Source organism: Gavialis gangeticus, unplaced genomic scaffold (genome assembly GCF_001723915.1).
Source record: "Gavialis gangeticus isolate Ggan-Ray unplaced genomic scaffold, GavGan_comp1, whole genome shotgun sequence".
Taxonomy (NCBI): Eukaryota; Metazoa; Chordata; order Crocodylia; family Gavialidae; genus Gavialis; species Gavialis gangeticus.
Genome location: NW_017728997.1, coordinates 51,250,229 through 51,271,246, shown reverse-complemented (window position 1 = coordinate 51,271,246; position 21,018 = coordinate 51,250,229). Strand labels below are relative to the sequence as shown.

The following is a 21,018-nucleotide window of genomic DNA, read 5'->3' as shown; positions in this document are numbered from 1 at the left end:
CCTGTAAAACAAGTCTTGATTTAAGAAAAAATGGGTAAAAGGGAGAAAAGCTCATAAGGCAATACCATTGTAAAGATTTCAGTATTTACTAACAGTATAACCAAGATTATAGCACTTCACAATTACAAAACTTATAATGAAGTTATTAAGAACCAATAATTATTTTTGAGGAGGCAGAAATATACACATATTTTGAAGACCTTGTTTTTGCAAATTGAAAAAAAATATATAACGGTTGACAATAGTGCACTATTTGGTGTGACTCAACCAAAGATAAAATAATGTGGTGCCTCTTTTAGCATAATTATGCATGTCAAAAATATTCTTGTTGCAACAAACAATATAAGCACAACACGACACACACAACAGAAGTATTCATGTCATATTATGGGAAGTGTAACAGGAGGCCAGACTGGTGAGAAAGTATTCTCCTCAATGAGTTGAAACTCAAAAAAAGAATCCTATATAAAGTGGAAACTTGGTCATAGTACTAGGGAAGAGTATAGGAGTATTGCATGTTACGCAGGGGGGAAATTTAGAAAGGGCAAGGCACAATTTGAGGTACAGCTGGCAAGGGACATATAAAGCAATTAAATACACATATGTCAAAAGGGAAGTCCAAAAGAAACCATAGGTCCCATATGGAATGTGGAAAACAACGTAGTTACAGTTGAGGCAGAAAAGGCTGAAATATTTAATGCCATTTTTTACTTCAGTTTTCACAGATAGGGGCAGCTACTAGATGATGAGTGCAGTTGGCAGCAAAGATAAGGAAAGAGGAAAATAGCCTAGATTAAATTTCTTGGATTAGGAATTGCTTGGATTGGCAATGTTAGGGATTCTGTAGAGAAGCTAGATGCTTTCAAGTCAGTAGGGCCAGATGGGATATACTCTAAGGGCATGTCCCCATGAGCAGGAATGTGCATTGCCCTGGGGACAAAGAGCAGCAGCACATACTTGTACTGCTGCTAGTTGTCCCTGGGCACACCCTTGCACGTATGCTTTGGCATGCAGAAAATTGCCCTGGGTGGGGCAGGGGGTGCTGGAGCCAGCACCTGACCTGGCCCCAGCAGCCTTACCTGGGGTCCTGGGTGCTCTCCCAGGGCTGCAGCAGGAGTGATCTGCGTGTGCAGAGCCTGGCCAGCAGCTGGAGTGTGACTCTGGCCAGCCAGGCTCTGATTTTGGCTGGTGCACACTGCAGCCACATGCATCATGCTGCTTTTTTTGGCACTTTTTGGTTACACTGGGATCTCCAAATAAGCAGCGCAGTGAACACATGCATGTGTGGTACACGTGGTTTATGATGCCGCAAATCACATGTGTGCATTCGTGGGGACGCCTCCTAAGGTACTGGAGCAATTGTCTGAGGTAATTTCAGAGCCATTGGCCTCTTTGAGAACTCATGGAGGTTGGCTAAGGTCCCAGATGACTAGAAAAGAGCAAATATAGTGCTCATCTTTAAAAAAGGGAACAAGGAGAATCCAGGGAATTGCAGAGCAGTCAGCCTGACCTCGATACCTGGAGAGATCATGGTGCAGGTCGTCAAGGAATCCACTGTGATGCACCTAAAGGAAAACAAGGTGATCAGGAACAGCTAATATAGATAAACCAAGAGCAAGTTATGCCTGACCAATCTGATTTCTTTCTGTGATAAGGTGATAGGCTCTGTGAATGGCAGTGTACATGACATACCTTGACTTTAGTAAGGCTTGTGTCCTATGATATTCCCATTAACATGCTAAGGGAAGACAGACTAGACAGAAGTACTGTAAAGTGGATACATAACTGGCTGGATCATCATACTCAACAAGTAATCATAAGTGGCTCAATGTCTAGTTGAGAGGAGGTATCAAGTAGAGATCCCCAGGGGTCTGTCCTGGATCTGGCATTAACATCTTCATTAACGATCTGGACAATGGGATTAGGTGCATGCTTAGCAAATGTGCAGATGACACCAAGTCAGGTGCAGTCACAGATATTCTGGAGTGTAGGGCCAGCATCCAGAATGACTTGAATAGGCTGGAGAAATGGTCTACAGTCAATCAGATGAGATTTGACAAGGACAAGTACAAAGTCCTGAATTCGGGACAGAATAATTGCATGCATGAATATAGACTGGGGAATGACTGGCCAGGCTTCAGTATTGCAAAGAAGGATTTGTGGGGGGGCAGGGAGTAGACCATGAGTTGAATATGAGTCAACAGGGTTCTCTTGTTGCCACAAACCCCACCCCAACAAAAAAAAAAAAAGTCGGTAGCATATAGGGTTATATTACCACGCATGTCCCTTGCAAATGAAAGGAAATGCCTCTTCTCTGTTCAGTGCTTGCAGGGCCATCCCTGGTGGTGCAGGGGGTGGAAATCAGGGCGACTGCCCCATGTTTTGCAGGGCCCCACAGACAGTGCCATACAGGTCCTGCCGCGCCCCACTGCTGCTGAGCACCACCAGCTCTGCCACCATTGCCGAGCACTGCCAGCTCCAGCCACTTGTGCCTCCCCCCCTCTGGCTCCCCCACTCGCCCCCCACAAACCCTCAAGCCCTGCACACCCCTAGGGATGTTGTGGAATCTCCATCCTTGGAAATTTTCAAGAGGAGGTTGGACAGACACTTGGCTGGGTTGATTTAATCAGGGATGATCCTGCCTCAGGGAGGGATCTGAATTAGATGACGTGGTGAGGTACTTTCCAGCCCTGCTTTCCTATGATCCTATGAATATAACATGTATGAAACAGAAGCACACTCAAAACCTATGGTGCAACTATTTTGGCTGCTTACATACATGAAAAAAAGAAAGGTGCTTTACTTTAAGCTCAGTGTGCCCCTGCACTGAGTTCAGCACCAACCCAGAAAAGACATCGCATTAGTTGGACTTCGCTTGCCCAACATCTGTGTAAATCAGGCACTTCAGTAGGGCTTTTTGGTGCTTTTATCGAATAGCTGAAGCACCTGATCTATACAGACATTGTGAAGCCAGGTTGAACTAACGTGCTGCCTCTTCTGGTAAAGTGCTGTTTTGTTTTGGTATTTTTTCACATCTGTCAGCACCTTTTATCTCTATTGCCCCCCAAAATGACAATTTCATACTTTTTTACAAAAAGAATAAAAAAAAAAAATTAAATATAAGCAAAGTTAGAACTAAGACAAAACTTTAGTTAAAAATTGCTTGACTAGAAGACAAATAAACATTTTTTTCTTAGGCAGGGCAGAGAACTATTAAGTCAGTACTTTGATGGAATACAAACTCATTTCTGTGCTCTGAAAACCAACATAAAGCTTAAGGGTTAACAAAAGAACAAAAGTTGGAACAACAAATTTACAATAGCTAAAACCTTTCATGATGTAAAGAAAATAATTTCTAAAACCCTGGCTTGAATTCTCTTTTTGCATCAACTTGCCATGGTAAAAAAAGAAAATGAGCTAATGCAGTGGAAGCCAGCATTTATTTCAGGCATGGTACAATGTGCCTCCCCAGTCCTCTTTCCTTGTTGAATCTGCAACTTTGCTTTTTGCTCCTGGCCCTGTGCTCCCTACATGTTCTGTTGCTCTGCTTTCTACTTCCTGCTTCCTCCCTGATCTGCTATACACTTCACAAAGAGGCTTCCTATGCCATTTATGGTACACGGCCGCAAGTTGACCACCCATCTCTGAGCCTGCATGTGTCAGCATCTCCAAGCTGTTAGCAAAAAGAAGGCAGAAGTTTAGAGTAATTATATGTGCATTTTTTACAGCCAGAACTGTATTAATTCTATTGCAGTTTATTTAAACATTCCTATAAACCCAAAAAGCAAGCAGCTTGGTTTTTACTTTTAGTTAGTTCACACCCTTAAAAGCTTTTGTTTTAACTCACAAGTATGCCTACCAAAAGCAGACTTTGCATTATTTTAATGTTCTTCAGCGTTTAGTGTGTTCACCTTTAACTGTAGTTTCTTGTTTTCTCAGACACTAGGTTTTAATGCCACACCAGCCACTAAAAACCTCCACTTTATTCTTTCATGAAGAAATGCAAGTTCTTCTGCTTCTCACATGTATTTCAGTAGGTAGTACACTCCACCCACCAAATATAGTTCCTGAAGGATGGCTGCTTTTACTTCTGCCTTTTCCTACTTTGGAGTTACTCAGAAAGACAACTGTTACAGTTTCTTCCATGGTTTTGCATGGATCATTCCCATTCCTATTTCTCATGGTGTTACATGGTCTTTTGCCATCTCTTTTGTATCTGACAACTCTTTACTGTTGTGCATCCCTTCCATTCTCCCTTAAGTTACTGTGATTCCGTAAAAGGAATTGTTTGCTGACTGTAGAGGATAGGTTACAATAGCTTAAACTAACCAGAATTACTGACTTTGGTCTCTAGGTTGGCTTGCCAAACAGTTGGCATTTGAATGACTACATCAGTAATCTAGCTTAAAATGCCTTTATTAAGTCCAAAGGCCAGTAGCAGTTATACCATTACTTTAAACAGATACACAAAAATACTGTATTAAATAGCAGTGTTACACTACTTACTAATTGCTGTACCCATACAGTAATTACAGCTACTAGCATTTGATCAACCATTTAAAACTGGGATAGTGATAAAGTCTAGGTGTCCCATGCTAGCTGGCTCTGGCAGATCAGCTCACACTAGCAAAAAATCTCTCTCTTTTGCTCCATTTTATCCCCTGGTTTTCTCATTATATCCCATTACCTATTTCATGATTACAGCACATTACATAATTCCTACACCTAAGGTTTTCTTTTGGGGTCTGGTATATTTGCCATTTGAACACAGCATGAAGGATTGGCTCAGTAGGGAAGGCAGAAGTAGCAGATGGGAAAGAGGGGCTTTGGTTGGTAGCCTGGTTATGGCATAGGGGACTGTTGCATGGCCTCCATTTTGAGTATATAGAAGACATGTATGGAACTCAGTAAAACTACTAACTTGCCATCTGCCCAAAAAGGTTGCATCTAGCTCAGGGAGCAAGTGTCTAATTGATGGTGAGAGGAAGCAAGGAAAAAGGAACCTTTTGGAACCAAGGAGCAGTGACCAGGCCAGCTTACAGGTGAATTTGCTAGGGAAGGTTTACTTGGAGGAAGGACAGCAAGAGAGAGGTCAGAGATTAAGAGACCCAGGGAAATGGCTGGAGGATGTCACAAAGCCAAGGCCACTGCTATTGCCTCTGCTTGCACCTGTGAGCTGTCTGTCCAGGCAGGACTGCTCACTGTTGAGGCTTCCACCCAGGTCCTGGTTTGGCCATGTGGAGACTGTAGCTTGCAGGTTCCTTCTGGTGACGGCCAGGTGGGGGACTGCCTGCAATGTGAGCGGTGCCCTTTATTTAGGGAGCTAGCGAGAGCTACAGGAGGAGGTGGCAAGGCTCCAATGCATCCTCCACCATGACGACTTAATCAGTTCAATGCTGGAAGAGACCTCTAGGACTGTGGAGGAAGGACTGCAAAAGGCAACACTAGAGAAGAGAGAGGACATGGACTCCCAGGACAGTGGAAGCTGGAAGCGTTTGACCTCCAGCAGCAAGCAGAAATCTTAATTTCCACCTGCAGCAGTTTGCCTGAAGAACAGATGTGGAGCCCTAGCAACAGAGGGGGAGGAGCATGTTCCATTTGTGAAGGACAGGACAGGCCTCCCCAAGGGTGGATGGATCAAAACCATTGCCACCAAGAAGAAGCAACAGGTAGTGGTTGGAGACTGCCTTCTGCGGCGAATGGAGACATCTATCTGCTGAACTCACCTGTTATCTTGGGAGGTCTGCTGCTTGTCTAGAGCCCAGATTCTAAATGTCACAGATACAGGGCCAGATGAGTCTCAGTAATCAGACTACCCCACCCTGCTCATCCATATGGACACCAGTGATACTGCCAGAGGAGACCCTGATCCAACCAAAAGCTAATGCACAGAGCCTGGGAAACAAGTGGGAAGAATTGGAAGCCCTCATACAGTCAAGGAATGTGACTGACATGACTGGAATAACAGAGACTTGGTGGGATAGGTCACATGACTGGAGCATTGTCATGGATGGGTACAAACTGTTCAGGAAGGACAGGCAGGGGAGAAGAGAAGGAGTTGTGCTGTATGTAAAAGAGCTGTAAAACTGCCCAGAGCTCCAGTATGAAACTGGAGATAGGCCTGTAGAAAGTCTCTGCGTTAAGGTTAGAGGGGGTTATGGTGGATGTCTGCTATAGACCACCAAGCCAGGAGGATGAAGTAGATGAGCCATTCTTAAAACAACTAGCAAAATTTTCCAAACCACGGCCCTGTTTCTCATGGGGGACTTCAATCACCCTGACATCTGCTGGGAAGGCAATACAGCAGTGCACAGGAAATCCAGGAAATTTTTGGAAAGCGTTGGAGATAACTTCTTGGTGCAAGTGTTGGAGAGACGAACTAGGGGTCATGCTCTTCCTGACCTGCTGCTCACAAATAGGGAAGACTTGGTGGGGGATGTAGAAGTGGATGGCAATTACAAACCTCATAAGATTTCTTTTGGCAGAATTCTCCAATTTGTCTAGGTCACTCTGAATCCTAGCTGTACTCTCCAGAAGATCTACTGTACCCCCTGGTTTAGTGTCATCCATAAATTTGCTTAGGGTGGAATCCATCCCATCTTCCAGGTTATTAATGAAGATACTGAACAAAACCAGACCCAGGACTAACCCCTAAGGCACTCTGCTTGATACCGGCTGCCAACTAGACCTCAAGCCATCGATCACTACCCATTGAGCCTGATGATCCAGGCAGCATTCTGTCTAGCTTACAGTCCATTCATCCAACCCATATGTTCTCAGCTTGCTTGCAAGAAACCTATGGGAGACCATATCAAAAACCTTGCTGAAGTCAAGGTATATTATGTCCACTGCTTTCCCCACCTCCACAGAGCCAGTTATCTCAATCCTTCCATGACATCTCAGATCCAGACTCCAGGCAAGCAGGAGACCTTCCAAGACAACAGGTCAGGCTGGCAGATGGATGCCTCCATCCCCCACAGAAGGTAGTCTCCAACCACCAAGACCCACTGCTTCTTCTTCATGGCAGTGACCTTGATCCTCCCCACCTTGGGGATTCCTGGCCTGGCCTGGCCTCTTCCACCAATGAAACATGCTCTTCCTCCGCTGTTCCTTGCACTCCATATCTGTTGTCCAAGGCAAACCACTGCAAGTGGGAATGATGGCTTCTTCTTGCTGCTAGAGGTCACAAGCTTCCAGCTTCCACTTTCCATCTCTAGAGAGTCAATGCTCTCTTCCTTTTCTAGAACCACCTCTGGCAGTTCTTCCTCAAGCATGATGGAGGATGCTTTGGAGCCTTGCTACGTCCTCCTGTAGCTCTCTTGCCTTCTCCCTAAGGAACACCACCAGAAGGCACAACTCACGTTGCAGGCAGTCCCCTACCTGGCTGACACTGGAAGGAACCTGCAAGCCACAGTCTGCACAGAACCAAATAAGGACTTGGGTGGAAACCTCGACAGTGTATGGATCCTCATGGACAGACACCTCACAAGCAGAAGCAGAGGAAGAGCTGGAAGTGGCAGTGGTTCTGGGACTGCAATGTCCTCCAGCCATCTCTCTGGGTCTTCTAATCTGCTGCCTCTCACTTCCTTCCTTTCTTTCCAAGAAGACCTTCCCCAGCCAATTCCTCTGTAACTGGCCTGTTCGTTGTTCCTTGATCCTGAAGGGTTCCTTTTCCCTGAAAACCTCTTTCCTCTCAGGAAACTTATAGAGAAAGAATATGAGAGAGAGTTTCCAAGCAAACTGCCCATCCTTCTCGACTCAAGTTAACCAAGGAACTTAAGGCTTGGTCAACTGCTGAGTTTAAGCTGCTTAAAATAAAACTATGTAGGTTAGACCGTCCTAATTACATATATATAAAAAAAGAATCTTACCTTACAAGCTCCCTTCAACTAGGGGGATGGTGAACTGACTTGCAAACTCCTGTTTGCTTCCCCCTGTTTGCTGCTTTAAAAGTGTGTTAACATCCTCCAGAATTGTCTGTGTTCATCTGTTTTTCATATTAGTCCTAGAAGCATCAGATGAAAGTTAAAAGGTACAGCCAGCATAAAGATTAAATGTCTCTTCTGCACACAGTGTTTTGTTTAGTCTCTCAGGTTTCCATGAAATCTCCAGAATTGATTAGCTGAATTCTTTTTTTATATATATGTAATTAGGAGGGTCTAACCTACCTAAGATACCTTGATCTAAGACCAGATTGTTCTGGAGTTGGTATTTCATTTTTCCACATGTAAGGGGCTGCTACAAGTAACATTTTGCATTAGGTTAGGCAACACTTGCAGTTGTATAAGTGGCGAAATGCACATCAGCACTGAGAAAATGGTGGCGGTGCACTTTGAAGTAGTCAAAGGCGAATGTTATGCTGCTTAAAAATGTGATGTATCTTGCTTTGCATGTTGTGTGAAGAGTATTGTTGAATGTTGTGTGAAAAGAACATGAGAGAGGGAAGATGAAAAATAATAGGCTAAGTCACACAGATTTACAGATGTTCTGCTAATATAGTCTGCGTGCTGTATGATTCATTGCAAGTTCTTTGGCACAAAAAACATGCCTTTATTTGTTGTCATTTTAATTCATCACCATTATGGCTTGTTTAAAAGCCAGAAGTCAGTCCCTCTAACTTGAAAACTGGAGAAATTAGCTGGGGGAAACAGCAAATGTATAGGTCACCTGGGCAGAAAATATCACTGAATCTCTAAAGTATTATGAACCAAGTTGAGCTTTCAGGTTTCTCCCTCAGATAAATAGCTATTCTGTATATGTGAATGCAAGGATGTACTGAGAATCAGACCTCTTTTAAAGAGGAGATTTGAAAACCTCGTAAACTGCAAGCTGGTAATGAGTGTTATCAGCAAAGTAACACCTGAACTGCAGTAGTGAAAAACAGTGAACTGACTTTAGCTTCCTCAGTGTGGGGGGGCATTTTTACATGTGTAAGTGCCTGGCGCTGCAACACTTGCAGTTGTATAAGTGGCGAAATGCACATCAGCACGGAGAAAATAGTGCTTTAGTTCAAAAGCACACCGCCATCATTTTCAATGCAGTGACGCACATTTTGCCACTTACACAACTGCACGTGGCACAGTGCAATGCATGTCAGCTCATGTGAAGAGCAGACTCAGTTAATCAGCTTGGTATGTGTTTTCAGAAGGGTGGATGGACTGGTTACTCTTTGTTACTCTTTGTGCTTTTAAAATGATTTTCTCTTTCTCTGTAGTTGTTCCATCACAGAGAGCAAGGCTTAACAAGCATTTTGGTGCAGAAATGTTAACTCTGAGTTGAAATCCTAATCCCATTGAAGTCAGTGGCAAAACTGAGAGGGCCTGGATTGCATGTTAGTGTTTCCACCTTCTTCCCCACCGTCCATTGCCTTGCTGTGACAGGAGCTACTTGGAATAGAAAAACTAAAATTTAAAGATGAAAAAGGGTTGACCCTTGCCATCTAGCTGTTGTCTCCATGCATACACACACATACCCCATGCCTCATTTTTTCCCTGTAGTAAATGTAGGTGCTGTGTCAAGCAGAGGAGAATGGGATCTTAGCAAGAGAGGGATATAGGGACTCTATGCTGTTCCATTTCTGTCAGTGGGCAAACTACTATTTGACCATAATAGTTCAAGGTCAAACCCAAGTCACTAAGCTGGAGGAGAGAATGCAGTAGTCTGATGATAGGAGTAGGGGCTCCTCTCAGTGACCAACAGCTCTTGTCTTTTAAATGAAAAGTGGTCTCCTTTACTCAGTTTGTCCCTGTACCATGTCAGGGTCCTAGGGGTGGCCATGACGCCCCCTGCAGGCTCCGTAACTGTGCCCCGGGGTGCCTTCCCATCTTACGTGTCACACCTTGATGGAATAGTGATAAATAAGGAGGCTGCCCAGAGACCTTTACATAGCCCCAGTTCCACTGAACTCCCACTAGGGTCCCTGACACCCTACCAGTCCTCACTGATTGTCAGCTCCTCACTGGGCCCCAGACTCTCTGTTACAGTCCCCTACAACTCGTATTAGAAACTGGTGCTGCCAGTTGTGTTTGCACAGCCATTGCACCACATACTGTGCCAGAACATGAAGTGTTGGACATTAGAAAGCTGCTCTTGTTTGGAGGGCAGTATTTGGTAGAATACTAACATTCTTATCTAGTCTTTCTAAAAATGTCTTTGCATTGTTAACTTCCACTGAAGACCAGGACCTTAATACCAGGCTTACAGGTAGATGAAAATGGAAGGCTTCAGTATCTGAACCAGAATAGTCGTAGAGAGTCAATGCTTGGTGTACTGCATGCTTTATTTATTCACTTACAAGAAGTGTGCATGTTAATTTGTATGTTACAAAATGTTGAGGCACTTTGTAGTGCTAAAAGATAAAGTGCTATGGAGGCATGCACATGGGAACAACCCCCTGATGGGAGTGCTATAAATTCACCTCAGAAGTGCACTTCTCATCCAGAGGGTGATAGAGAGCTGTTCCCTTGCTGTCCCTGCTCCCAGGGGAGCCTGTCAGTGAGCCCTTACCTGTTCAGGCTACCTCTGTTCAGGCTACCTGCAGCTATTCCAGCTACTTCTGCCAAGTGGTGGCAGCCCCAGCAGCTGCATGCCTGCAGTGGTGACAGAGAGAGCTGCTTCCAGCAGGAGTGCACTAGCTGTGCCTGCTCCATTGAGGGTGATTTATGGCATGATTAATGTGTTAATTGTACCATACATGGCAACAGTGTCACACATCCACTCAATTTAAGGTGCCATAGAACGGCGAATTGGAAAGATGTTCCACACATAAATGGAACGTGCATCATGTTAACACACACACGCTAGAGCTTTCCGGGGCCCAATGCTGGCAATCAGCTGATTGTTAGACTCAACACTGCACAGCCCTGGGTCTCCAATTAGCCCAGTGCTGGCAATCAGCAAATTGTAGGCACTGGCTCAGAGAAGGAGTTGAGATACTCCTCCACTGGGGAGTTTAAACCCCCACACCCAGGAGTGGAGGATCAAAGGTTTCCATCAGGAAAAGCCGAGTCTTCCCTCACCAAAAGAGGGCTGCCAAGTGTGGGGGATCACCTCCCAGAAGGTGGAGATTAGGGGCACCCCACACCAGGAATTTAAAACCTCACACCTATGAGCCTACCTGGGCTACTGACAGTTGCACAGTTGGGATCTGTCCCTCATCCCCATAAACCTGCCATGCACATGTAGCATGGGATGACAAGTGATGGTTGGGATTGGGGATCACATCTCATCATGTGATTTTTGTAATATCTGTCTGGGGCCTAAGCAATAGCATACCTGGGGGAGGGGTGCAGTAAGAGGGGCACCAGCCCCAGGTGCTGATTTTGGGGTGTGGGGCACCAAAATTATACGTCACATGGGGAGTTTCCCTGCCCCCTCTGGCCATATGAGCCAGGCTGGAAAAGGCCTATGCCACCTGGCCGTAGAACTAGTGTGTGATCAATTAAAAAAATTTGACAAATATGTCAGCAGGACTGGATGAACTCCATCTGAAGGTGCTGAAGGAGCTGGCTGAGGTCATCATGGAGCCCCTGGCAATATTGTTACAAAACTCATGATGCTCTGGAAAGGTCCCTGGGGACTGGAAGAGGCCTAATGTTGTGTGCATCTTCAAGAAGGGGAGGAGGGAGGACTTGCTGGGGTCACCTGTCCCCACCTGTCTTTCCTGGCCGGTGCAGGGGGTTGGACTCTATGATCTTCTGAGGTCCCTTCCACCCTTACAGTCTATGAATCTATGAATAAGACCAGGGTAAAGTAGTAATACTGGGCTATGTACTATAGTTCTACACTATATTTAAAACATTCAGTGTACTCAGCAGTAGGAAAACTATTAAGGAAAAAAGCCTTGTCATATGCAGTGACAGTAGTATAACTTGGGCAAGCAGGGCACCAGTGGCATCCAGGCCCCACTTACTGGGGATATCAGAATGGCAGCTCCCCATGGAGTCTGTGGTGCTGCAGCAGCAGCAACTCCATGCCATGCCTATAGCAGTAGCAGACAGTGCAGAGACTCCATGCTGCTTCTGTAGTAGCTGCAGCCCCTGGGGCAGGTAACATAGACCACTCTGCCTGCTCCCCCCTCAACTCCTATCAGGGTTTTGCCCAAGGCTCAGCCCTCCCCCACCCCCACCTGCTAGCAGGGTTATGCCTAGGGCACAAAACCTCCTAGTTAGTCCTCTGTGCAGTGAAACTATTTCTTTAACAACTACTTTTACTACTGTATACAGGTTTAAAATGTGATACAAGAGAGTTTCTATCAGAAAGAGGTCTTGTAAGTTAACCATTCCATCCTCCTTTCCATCCCACCCTGCTGTAGGTGTCCAAAGAAGTGCAGAGCAAAAGCATAGATACTTTTGAAGTGTGTGTATATTAGGGCTCTGTGAAGTTTCAGTCGCTGATTCGATTTGGAGGGGATTCAGCCTGATTCGGTGTCCGAATCTCCAAATCTGAATCAAATCAGGAGACCCTTTGATCTCTCCGAATCAAATTGGAATTGGAAGCCTCTGAATTGATTTGGAGAAATTCAACAATTTGGCCATAGACACATCTTTATATGTTTTTTCTACATACCTCAAGGTACCAGGTATGGCTCATGAACGCTGAGATGGCGGGGCAAATGGAGCGTCTTATGGGAGTGTGGAGAGTTTCCCACACACTCAGTGGCAGACCCAGAAGTGGAAGTACTGGTCCACTAAAAGTACTGAGCCCCCTGGCTCAGCGATTGGTGCCTTCTGGGTCTGGGGAGGCACCCGGGGTCCCCCTGTGGCCGATCACTAAGCCAGGGGGACATGAGGGGAGGGGGGTCCACTATATACTTGGCGGCAGACCCAGAAGTGGACCAGAAGTCCCCCCATGGTCCCATGGGATGCTTCATCCTCCCCACCAACTCAGCATTCACAAGCTGCGCCTGGTACCTCAGGGTACATAGAAAAAACATGTAAAGCTGTGTCTGTGGCCAAATCACTAATTCTCCAAATCAGAATCAAAGCTTCAGACTGAGATTTGGCTGAATTGAATCAGAACAGTGATCTGAATTGGCAAATCAAATCACTGTCCCCCAAATCAGGCCGAATCCGAATCGAATAATTCCTGCTTCACACACCCCTAGTGTAGATGTGTTTGCATGTGCACAAAACTACAAAATGTTTGCATGAAACTTAACTGTATGATTTGGGGAGGGGTTAAATACTTGTTTGCACTACAATTTATTGTAACTTTTTAAAGTTTTTTTTTCATTTTTTTGTTTTCACCTTAGATTGCAAACAGTCAATAAGTGAAGACGAAGGGACAGTAACTATAAATAGGAGAGGAGCTATCAAACAGGCTAAAATCCACTACATCAAGAATCATGAGTTTATTGCCACCTTTTTTGGACAGCCTACATTTTGCTCTGTCTGTAAAGACTTTGTTTGGTAAGAGAGAAACTGTATTTGTAAGCGCATGTTTATTTTGTCTTTGGAGAACCTATAAGACAATTTCTTTCAGAAGAAATGAGAATTGATTCATTTTGCAACATTTTCCATCCATAGCTGTGGTTCTTTATTGCATGTCTCTTACATGGACCAGATACAGACATTACACTTTTACTGGTATAAGTGATTGGAAACTAGTTTATACCTGTAAAAGAACAGAAGTTTGGTATTAGAAGTTTGGTTTAAAAATGGCAGAACCCGGTCTAAGATTTACCTTCCCCCCACCAAAGGGTGAATGTGTTTTCTCTTTGCCACCCATCTAAATGCTCCGTACAGAAAACCACATAACTTGGATCAATTCTGCCTCAGGTTCATGCAGCATGAATAAAAGTGCTGTCATATGTAAGGGCACACGTGGGGAGTCTGCTCCAACACGCTGGAAATCCAGAATCATGGGGATGCATGTCGGAGCAGACTTGATTAATCAAGTCTGTTGAAGCATGTAAATTGACGCTGTCTGGCAGCCTTGCACGTTACATGTATCAGTGGTACAATGCACCTCCGTGCTGAGAAAATGGTGGCGGTTTGCTTTGAACTAAAACACATTCAATGTGCTTAAGTTCAAAGCACGCTGCTACCATTTTCTCAGCGTGAGGACGCACTGCACTGCTGATACATGTGATCCACAGGCACTTTTAATTAGCACAGCTCACTAATTAAAAGCACCCAGTGCCATGTCAGAAACACATGTAAAAAGATCCCTAGCCATAATTCTGACATAACATGAGGTTGCAATTTAGAATTGGATTCTGATCCATTGAAATAACTGACAGAATTTCCACTGACTTATGATGGAACAAGAGCTAGCCCTTAACTGGCAAAATCTTCTTCCTGAAGGAGTAAAAGTGATCCCACCTTACTGTGCTCAGATTTAAGACAGTGTGATAGGAGAGGTTTGAAGATGGTTAGAGAAGAAGAATCTGGATCCTTTTATGTGTATGGAGCATTTCAAATAAGAGAACCTGGACTGAAAATGTATCAGGTTAACTATTTTTTTAAGCTGGATTGTGTAATATGGGAAAACCACGTACAAAATCTTTGTGATTGTTTTTAATTGTTTTGTTTTTCAGGGGACTCAACAAGCAAGGATACAAATGTAGGCGTAAGTTGTTTTCACACATTTTGTGACAGTGACAACTTTATATACTTAATTGTAAATAAGTAATATTAAACATAAATAATATATTGTATAGACATTTATCAAACATGGTGCATAATATGCCATTTTAAACAAGTGGGCAATGAAATATGAAAATATAACCTCCTACACAACATTCCATAGTTAATTGTCAAATAATTCAGTTGAAGTAGAGCTTTATGTACCATCATATATGGTAAAATCCCAAGTACCAAAATATTTTGTTACCAAAATTAAAAACTGTAGTAGTGTTGTATTAATTCTATTGGTGGTATCACCTACAGGAGAGAGATTCAGGGTTTTAAAGGCAAGAAATATTTTCCAAAAAAAGAAAAAAGAAGTCCATACCACTTCCTTGATTAGAGTAACTTTACCTGAAGCATATGGATTAATAGTTGTAAGAAATGAATGCATATTCCACATTAGAATTGTCTAAAGATGAACAGCTGGCCTTCGCTATCTGTTTACTGACTATATTCCATTTCCTATTCATTTGTCTCAAAGAATGTAATGCTGCTATTCATAAGAAATGTATCGATAAAATCATTGGGAGATGTACCGGTACCGCAGCCAACAGCAGAGACACAATGGTAAGTGATAAAAATCTTTAAAACTCTTCATAAATGTGCAAGAAGTTAGATGAAAACAAAAAGGTCCATTGTGGGGGGTATTTTACTGTAAAACCTTGTATTTTATGTAGATGGAACATGGATGAAACACTGGAAAAAGAGCAGTTAAAATTCCTTTATACAATGTTTTTTTAACATGAAAGAGCTTGTTAAGGCTTTGCTTAATTATACAGTAACAGGTTTTAAAATCCAAAATGGCCCAGATTTGTTGACCTTTGGGTTTTTTAGCATGTCCTGCCTGGGTTGGGATGAAAGTTGGGGTTAAAGGAAATTCTGGCTCTTCCTGCATGGAACCTGAACTTGTCCTATTGTATTATATCATTGTTTCAGTCAAAATGTTGAGGGTCAATAGGTATCTAGTTGGCCCTGGCTAAACACATGTTTCAGCCAGACTGAGCATATTACGTTTCTTCAGTCTGTGCATTTCAATTAGTTTTCATTTTTGGATCATTTGTGAATGCTTTTTAATTTTGACTTAAATTTCAAAGCCATTCTGGTTTATAGATGAAACAGATCAGCTAACTAATGCTTGACAAGATTTGTGTGTGTAAATATGCCTTCAGTTTCAGAAGGAGCGCTTCAACATTGACATGCCTCATCGATTTAAAGTTAACAACTACATGAGTCCCACCTTTTGTGATCACTGTGGCAGCCTTCTCTGGGGATTAGTTAAACAAGGCCTAAAGTGTGAAGGTATGCTAGGAGCCTCGGTGCTGCTTAAGTCTGTGACTGGGGAACGGTAAAAGAATTGCTGGAATGTTTTCCCTAGGAAATGGAGGCATAACTCCAAACCACCAGAGTTTTGCCTCCCAAATCCAGTTGTAATTTGGACAGCTTTAATTTGCATTGTAATTTTCTTAAAGGTTACTAAATTTTGATTAAGAGTAATATACTCACATCCCAACTCAAGTCTATTAAAGTTTCTGAACAGCCTAAAACTAATGAATAAAATGTTCATTTGTAAGAGTTTTAATGTTGAACGGTGTTTCTTATAAAAACCATCTTTGTGAATTTCCTTGCCTTTTAGAATGCTGGATGAATGTGCACCACAAATGTCAAAAGAAGGTGGCAAACCTCTGTGGAATCAACCAGAAACTCTTAGCTGAAGCTTTAAATCAAGTTAGCCAGGTATGTTGTGTCACTCAGCTATAAGTAAGTGCTCAAATGAAGCATGGCTGGTGAGTGTGTTTCTTCTTCTCCCATCTTACCATTTTGGTCACAAAAAAGATTATAGGGCTGGGGTTAGTCAGTGTAAGTAGCAAAGGTCATTCTGAGGCATAAAAGGGGAACTGTCAGGTCAGTGACAGGCTAAAATTGAAGTCTGGTGGAAATCGAAAGAGACCAAAAACATTACACTGACATTTCCATTAGACATTTCCCGCAGTATTTGCAATCAGAAGTTTCATCAGTCAACATGAGGCTGGGCAGAGGTTTATTTTCATTGGCCAAATAGAGTGAAATGTAAAAATAAGGATACATGATGAAAAACAAAATAGATTTTCCAAAACTTTGTTGTTAAGAAAGACTGCAACTTTTTCACGTTAGAAAACAGAAATTTTTCCCCATAATTTTAAGCTTATGTGTGGCTTTTGTTCTGAAATCAGCATGTCCCGTGCTAATTTAACCTCCTTCCTCTGATAGTTAATTTGGTTATTGTAGTGGCCCTGGATGCTGATTTTCATTAACAACTGAAGATCCAGGCACCAGCAATAAAATAACAGCAAAGCTGGAAGACATGGAACATGTGCTTAGTGGCAGGCAATTATTTCGGGCAGAGGGCGGCTTACTGAGCTTTGGCAAACTATCGAGGGCTGCATGACAGGCAGCCAGGGACAGATAAATATTAATTTTCTAAATTTTTTAGGGGCCCTGCGGGCTGGATAGAATGGCCTGGTGGGCTGCATGTTACCCGCAGTCTGCATTTTTTTGCCCACCCCTGGCTTAGTGACATGAACAAACTTGAAGAACTCAGTCTCAGGTTATATTTTCTAAACTTTCAACATAATAGTTATTTTTTAAACATAGTAAAAGACTCTGTAAACATAGTAAGACTAGTAAAACAATTTTTTCATTAAATAAAAAGCTCAAAGTTAAAGTAAAAGTAAATATTTTGATATTCCAGGGAACTGGAAACACAAAGTTGCTAACATGCTAAATATCAATATCCTTGTATTTTGTGTCTAAAACCACAATAAATCCTGTAATTATTCTTCAAGTAATCTCTCATCCAAATTTTCCTTTTCTTCCCTATCATTAAACTGTCTTGTTAATGAAGTTTTGAATCTAGAACTCTTAAGGGGTAGCACCAGCAGAAATTATAATGTAGAGCAGAAGTATCGAACGCACCAGATGACTGGCATGGGACCAGTCCATGGACCGAATGAACATTATGGGGCCAGCCCTACAGGGCCCCTGGACTTCACTCTGTCCTGCCTATGCTGGATCTAGCACCCATGGCACTTGCTATGGCCACTTCAGGACTATGCTACGCGTGACACCCACTGTGGACAGATTTGGACATAAGCTGCATACAGTACACACTTTGGCTGATCTGGGGCAGACACCATTTGCAACATAGGTACCAGATCTGCTGGAGCAGGCACCACATGCAACGGCACCCTAGACTGGCCAGAGCAGGCACTGGATCTAGCACATGGGGATCCACAGAGCCCTCCCTTCTTCTCCCCACATGCTGTATGTAGCACTTGTTTTGCTGGTCCAGGACATGTGCTACACACAGCACCCAGCTCAGACCAACTGGAGTGGGCACAGCATGCAGCTTGTATCCTAGACCAAGCAGAGTGGATGCTACATGCGGTGCAGTCCCAAACTAGCTGGAGTGGGTGCCATTGGCACTGAATCTGACATGTAGTAGGGGTCCCAAACTGGCCCCATGCAAGGCCAGCACTAAAGGCCATATCTTTGACACCACTGGTACAGAGCATTCAAGCATTTAGACTCATGTTTTCATTTAGCTTATTTTCTTTATAGAAATCTACCAGAAGATCTGATTCTGGACCTGCAGAAAATGTTGGTATTTACCAGGATTTTGATAAGAAACCCAAAGCTTTGGGTGGAGACACAACAGGTGAGAATAAAGTCCACAATATTTTCCTCTAATTGTTTGTTGATAACTATATTAATGAAAATTGTAGTTCAGGTAGTCAATGAAAGTAATTCTCCCTACATGAAAGTGAGAAATTGTATCTGAGTTAATATTGCTGTATGTGGTACACAAAGTTCCATATTTTCCAGCAAAATTGCAATTTTAACATAGAAAGATTTTTATAATCTCCAAACAGCACCCATAACAAGCTTATGCTGTCTCTTTCATGATTATAATTGATGCCCAAGGCCTTTGATACTATAAGTGCTATAATAGGGAAAACTTACTCTAGGTTAGGTAGTAAAATTCCAACATTATGAACTGTCCTTGAATATTTCAACTTCATTATAAGGCCTTCATCCTCTTCTCATGTTTACATTCACCAGTGTCAATGGCAAGGTGACTGAATTGTTGACTTCTGAGTGCTGAGATGCCTAACTGTTGGAATCTGTCATGTACATGATGCTGAATTTTAAAATCAATGTTTTAATTAGCAGATAATAGCGAGTATGATAAGCTCTGGGAGGGAAGCACACCAAAAACAACTGGGCGACTTACCAGCAGGAGAAAATTCAACATAGACAGTTTTGCCTTCCTAAAAGTGCTAGGGAAAGGAAGCTTTGGAAAGGTACGTAATGAATGTGCAGAACTTAAGGTGGTTGCGGATGTTTATAACTACAGATTTTTGTTGAAAGAATTTCACTATCCTTTTCTCTTAATGTTGTTGGGATGGAATGTGACTTTCTAAAGTTAAGGTATCAAGATCCCCTCTACCCCTGCACCCAACCATAAGCAACAACAGAACAAAAGTAAAATACCAACAAGTACTTTTGGAATCAAAGAATACACAGTAACCCATTGTCCTTCCTAGATTTCTTCCTTAATACCCCAAAAAGTAAATCAGTTTTTATTCTTCAACATAAAATACTCTGTCCCCATATACACTTTCAAATTATAACCAGGGATCACTGCAGTGCAGTGGAACTGAGCTCTGTGCTAGCCTGTATAGATCAAGGAGGAAATACTCTTCATGTGGCTAGCAGGTCTGGTTTCACAGACATAGTGGACAAACTTTTCTAATGAATAGGGTCCATGTCCTTTGCACCAGTCTTTGAGTTCAAGAGGCATTACAAAGAAGTTGGCCTGTTTGTCCAATGTAGATTTCATGCATCCCAGTTCCTAAAGTGAACACCCACACCAGACCCAGGAGCTCTGTTTTTGGGCAATAATAATTTTATTTTCATTACCACACCTCCTTCAAATGGCTTCTTCTAAAATTCTCTTCCACTGAGAGCTACGAGAGCTTAGTTAATGTTTTTTATGTGTGCCTTTGTTCATTCCTGGTTTTGCAGGTTCTGCTTGCTGAATTGAAGGGCAAGAATGAATTCTTTGCTATTAAAGCTCTTAAGAAGGATGTGGTACTAATTGATGATGATGTGGAATGTACCATGGTTGAAAAGCGAGTCTTAGCACTTGCATGGGAGAATCCATTTCTTACACACCTATACTGCACATTTCAAACTAAGGTACAGTGCATATTAAGCTTTTTGTCTTTGTGGGAGTACTGTTATTAGCGATGCAGTGAGTTGGATAAGTGACATTTGGCCTCCCTGCAAGAAATGTGTTTTCTTGTCTTGAAATTGATATAGTAGTTTAAAACAAAGTTGGTGCAAAGTGCCACTATACCAAGATGACAGGATTAGATCCTGCAGAATGATGAAATTTAAATGTTTGATACATTAACCTCTGATTTTATTCTGGATGGGACTAAGATTATTTATGATATCATCAAGGGAAGTACAAACAGAAAGTCCATTGAAATTTGTATTTCAAGAAAGTCTGGCGGCACATGAACTACAAGAATGAAATGGCACAGAGCTCACTAAACCTATAGCAGTGCTGCCCAACCTTTTGGCCCCACAGGCTGGATGACTAGCACAGAATTAGTCCATGGGCCAGATACAGTCCATCAGCCTAATTCGGTGTGAGGGGCCAGTTTGGTGTATGGCTCCAGCCCTGCGCGCCAGGTCAAGCATGGTCCTACACACCAAATCACATCTTCTGCCCCATGGACTGGATTCAGCTCCTAACCTATGCACCAGATTGGCCCAAGCTGCACACGGTGGATCCATCCCCAGCTCAGCAGTCCTGACCCCTCACAACAGATCAGGCCCCAGCTGAGGTCCTGTGGCAGAGCACTCCAAGCCCCAGCCCCACATTCAAGGCATGTCATCTCGCCATCAGGTTTTGAAAGTTTGGCAATGGGAATGGTAGCAGTGTTAGCTGCCACCATAGTTTCATAATTTCTAGGGTCGGAAGGGACTTTAGCAGATCATCTAGTCCGAACCCCTGCCATGGCAGGAAAGAGTACTGGGGTCATATGACCCCAGCAAGGTGTTCATCTAACCTCCTCTTAAAAACCCCCAGGGTAGGAGCCTGCACCACCTCTCTTGGAAGTTGGTTCCGGACCCTAGCTGCCCTGACCGTGAAATAGCGTCTCCGTATGTCTAACCTAAACCTACCCTCTGCCAGCTTGTGACCGTTATTCCTGGTCACTCCTGGCGGTGCTCGGGGGAACAGTGACTCCCCCAGTGCCTGCTGGTCCCCCCTGACTAGTTTATAACAGGCCACAAGATCCCCCCTTAGCCTTCTCTTTTGGAGGCTGAACAGGTTCAG

The 21,018-nt window shown here is 43.2% G+C and overlaps 1 protein-coding gene across 3 annotated transcripts in view; it reads left to right on the top strand.

Annotated features, from left to right (window-relative positions):
- The window catches only part of PRKCD (protein kinase C delta), a 201,247-nt gene that overhangs the window by 152,811 nt on the left and 27,418 nt on the right, over positions 1-21,018 (top strand). For 2 of the 3 annotated variants that reach the window (XM_019505198.1, XM_019505197.1), the window contains 8 exons: positions 13,253-13,409; positions 14,540-14,571; positions 15,112-15,197; positions 15,800-15,929; positions 16,264-16,364; positions 18,228-18,324; positions 18,837-18,970; positions 19,695-19,868. In XM_019505198.1, the coding sequence (XP_019360743.1) occupies positions 13,253-13,409; positions 14,540-14,571; positions 15,112-15,197; positions 15,800-15,929; positions 16,264-16,364; positions 18,228-18,324; positions 18,837-18,970; positions 19,695-19,868 (911 nt within the window). The remainder of the gene's footprint in view (positions 1-13,252; positions 13,410-14,539; positions 14,572-15,111; positions 15,198-15,799; positions 15,930-16,263; positions 16,365-18,227; positions 18,325-18,836; positions 18,971-19,694; positions 19,869-21,018) is intronic. The other variant, XM_019505199.1, reaches the window with a different exon arrangement.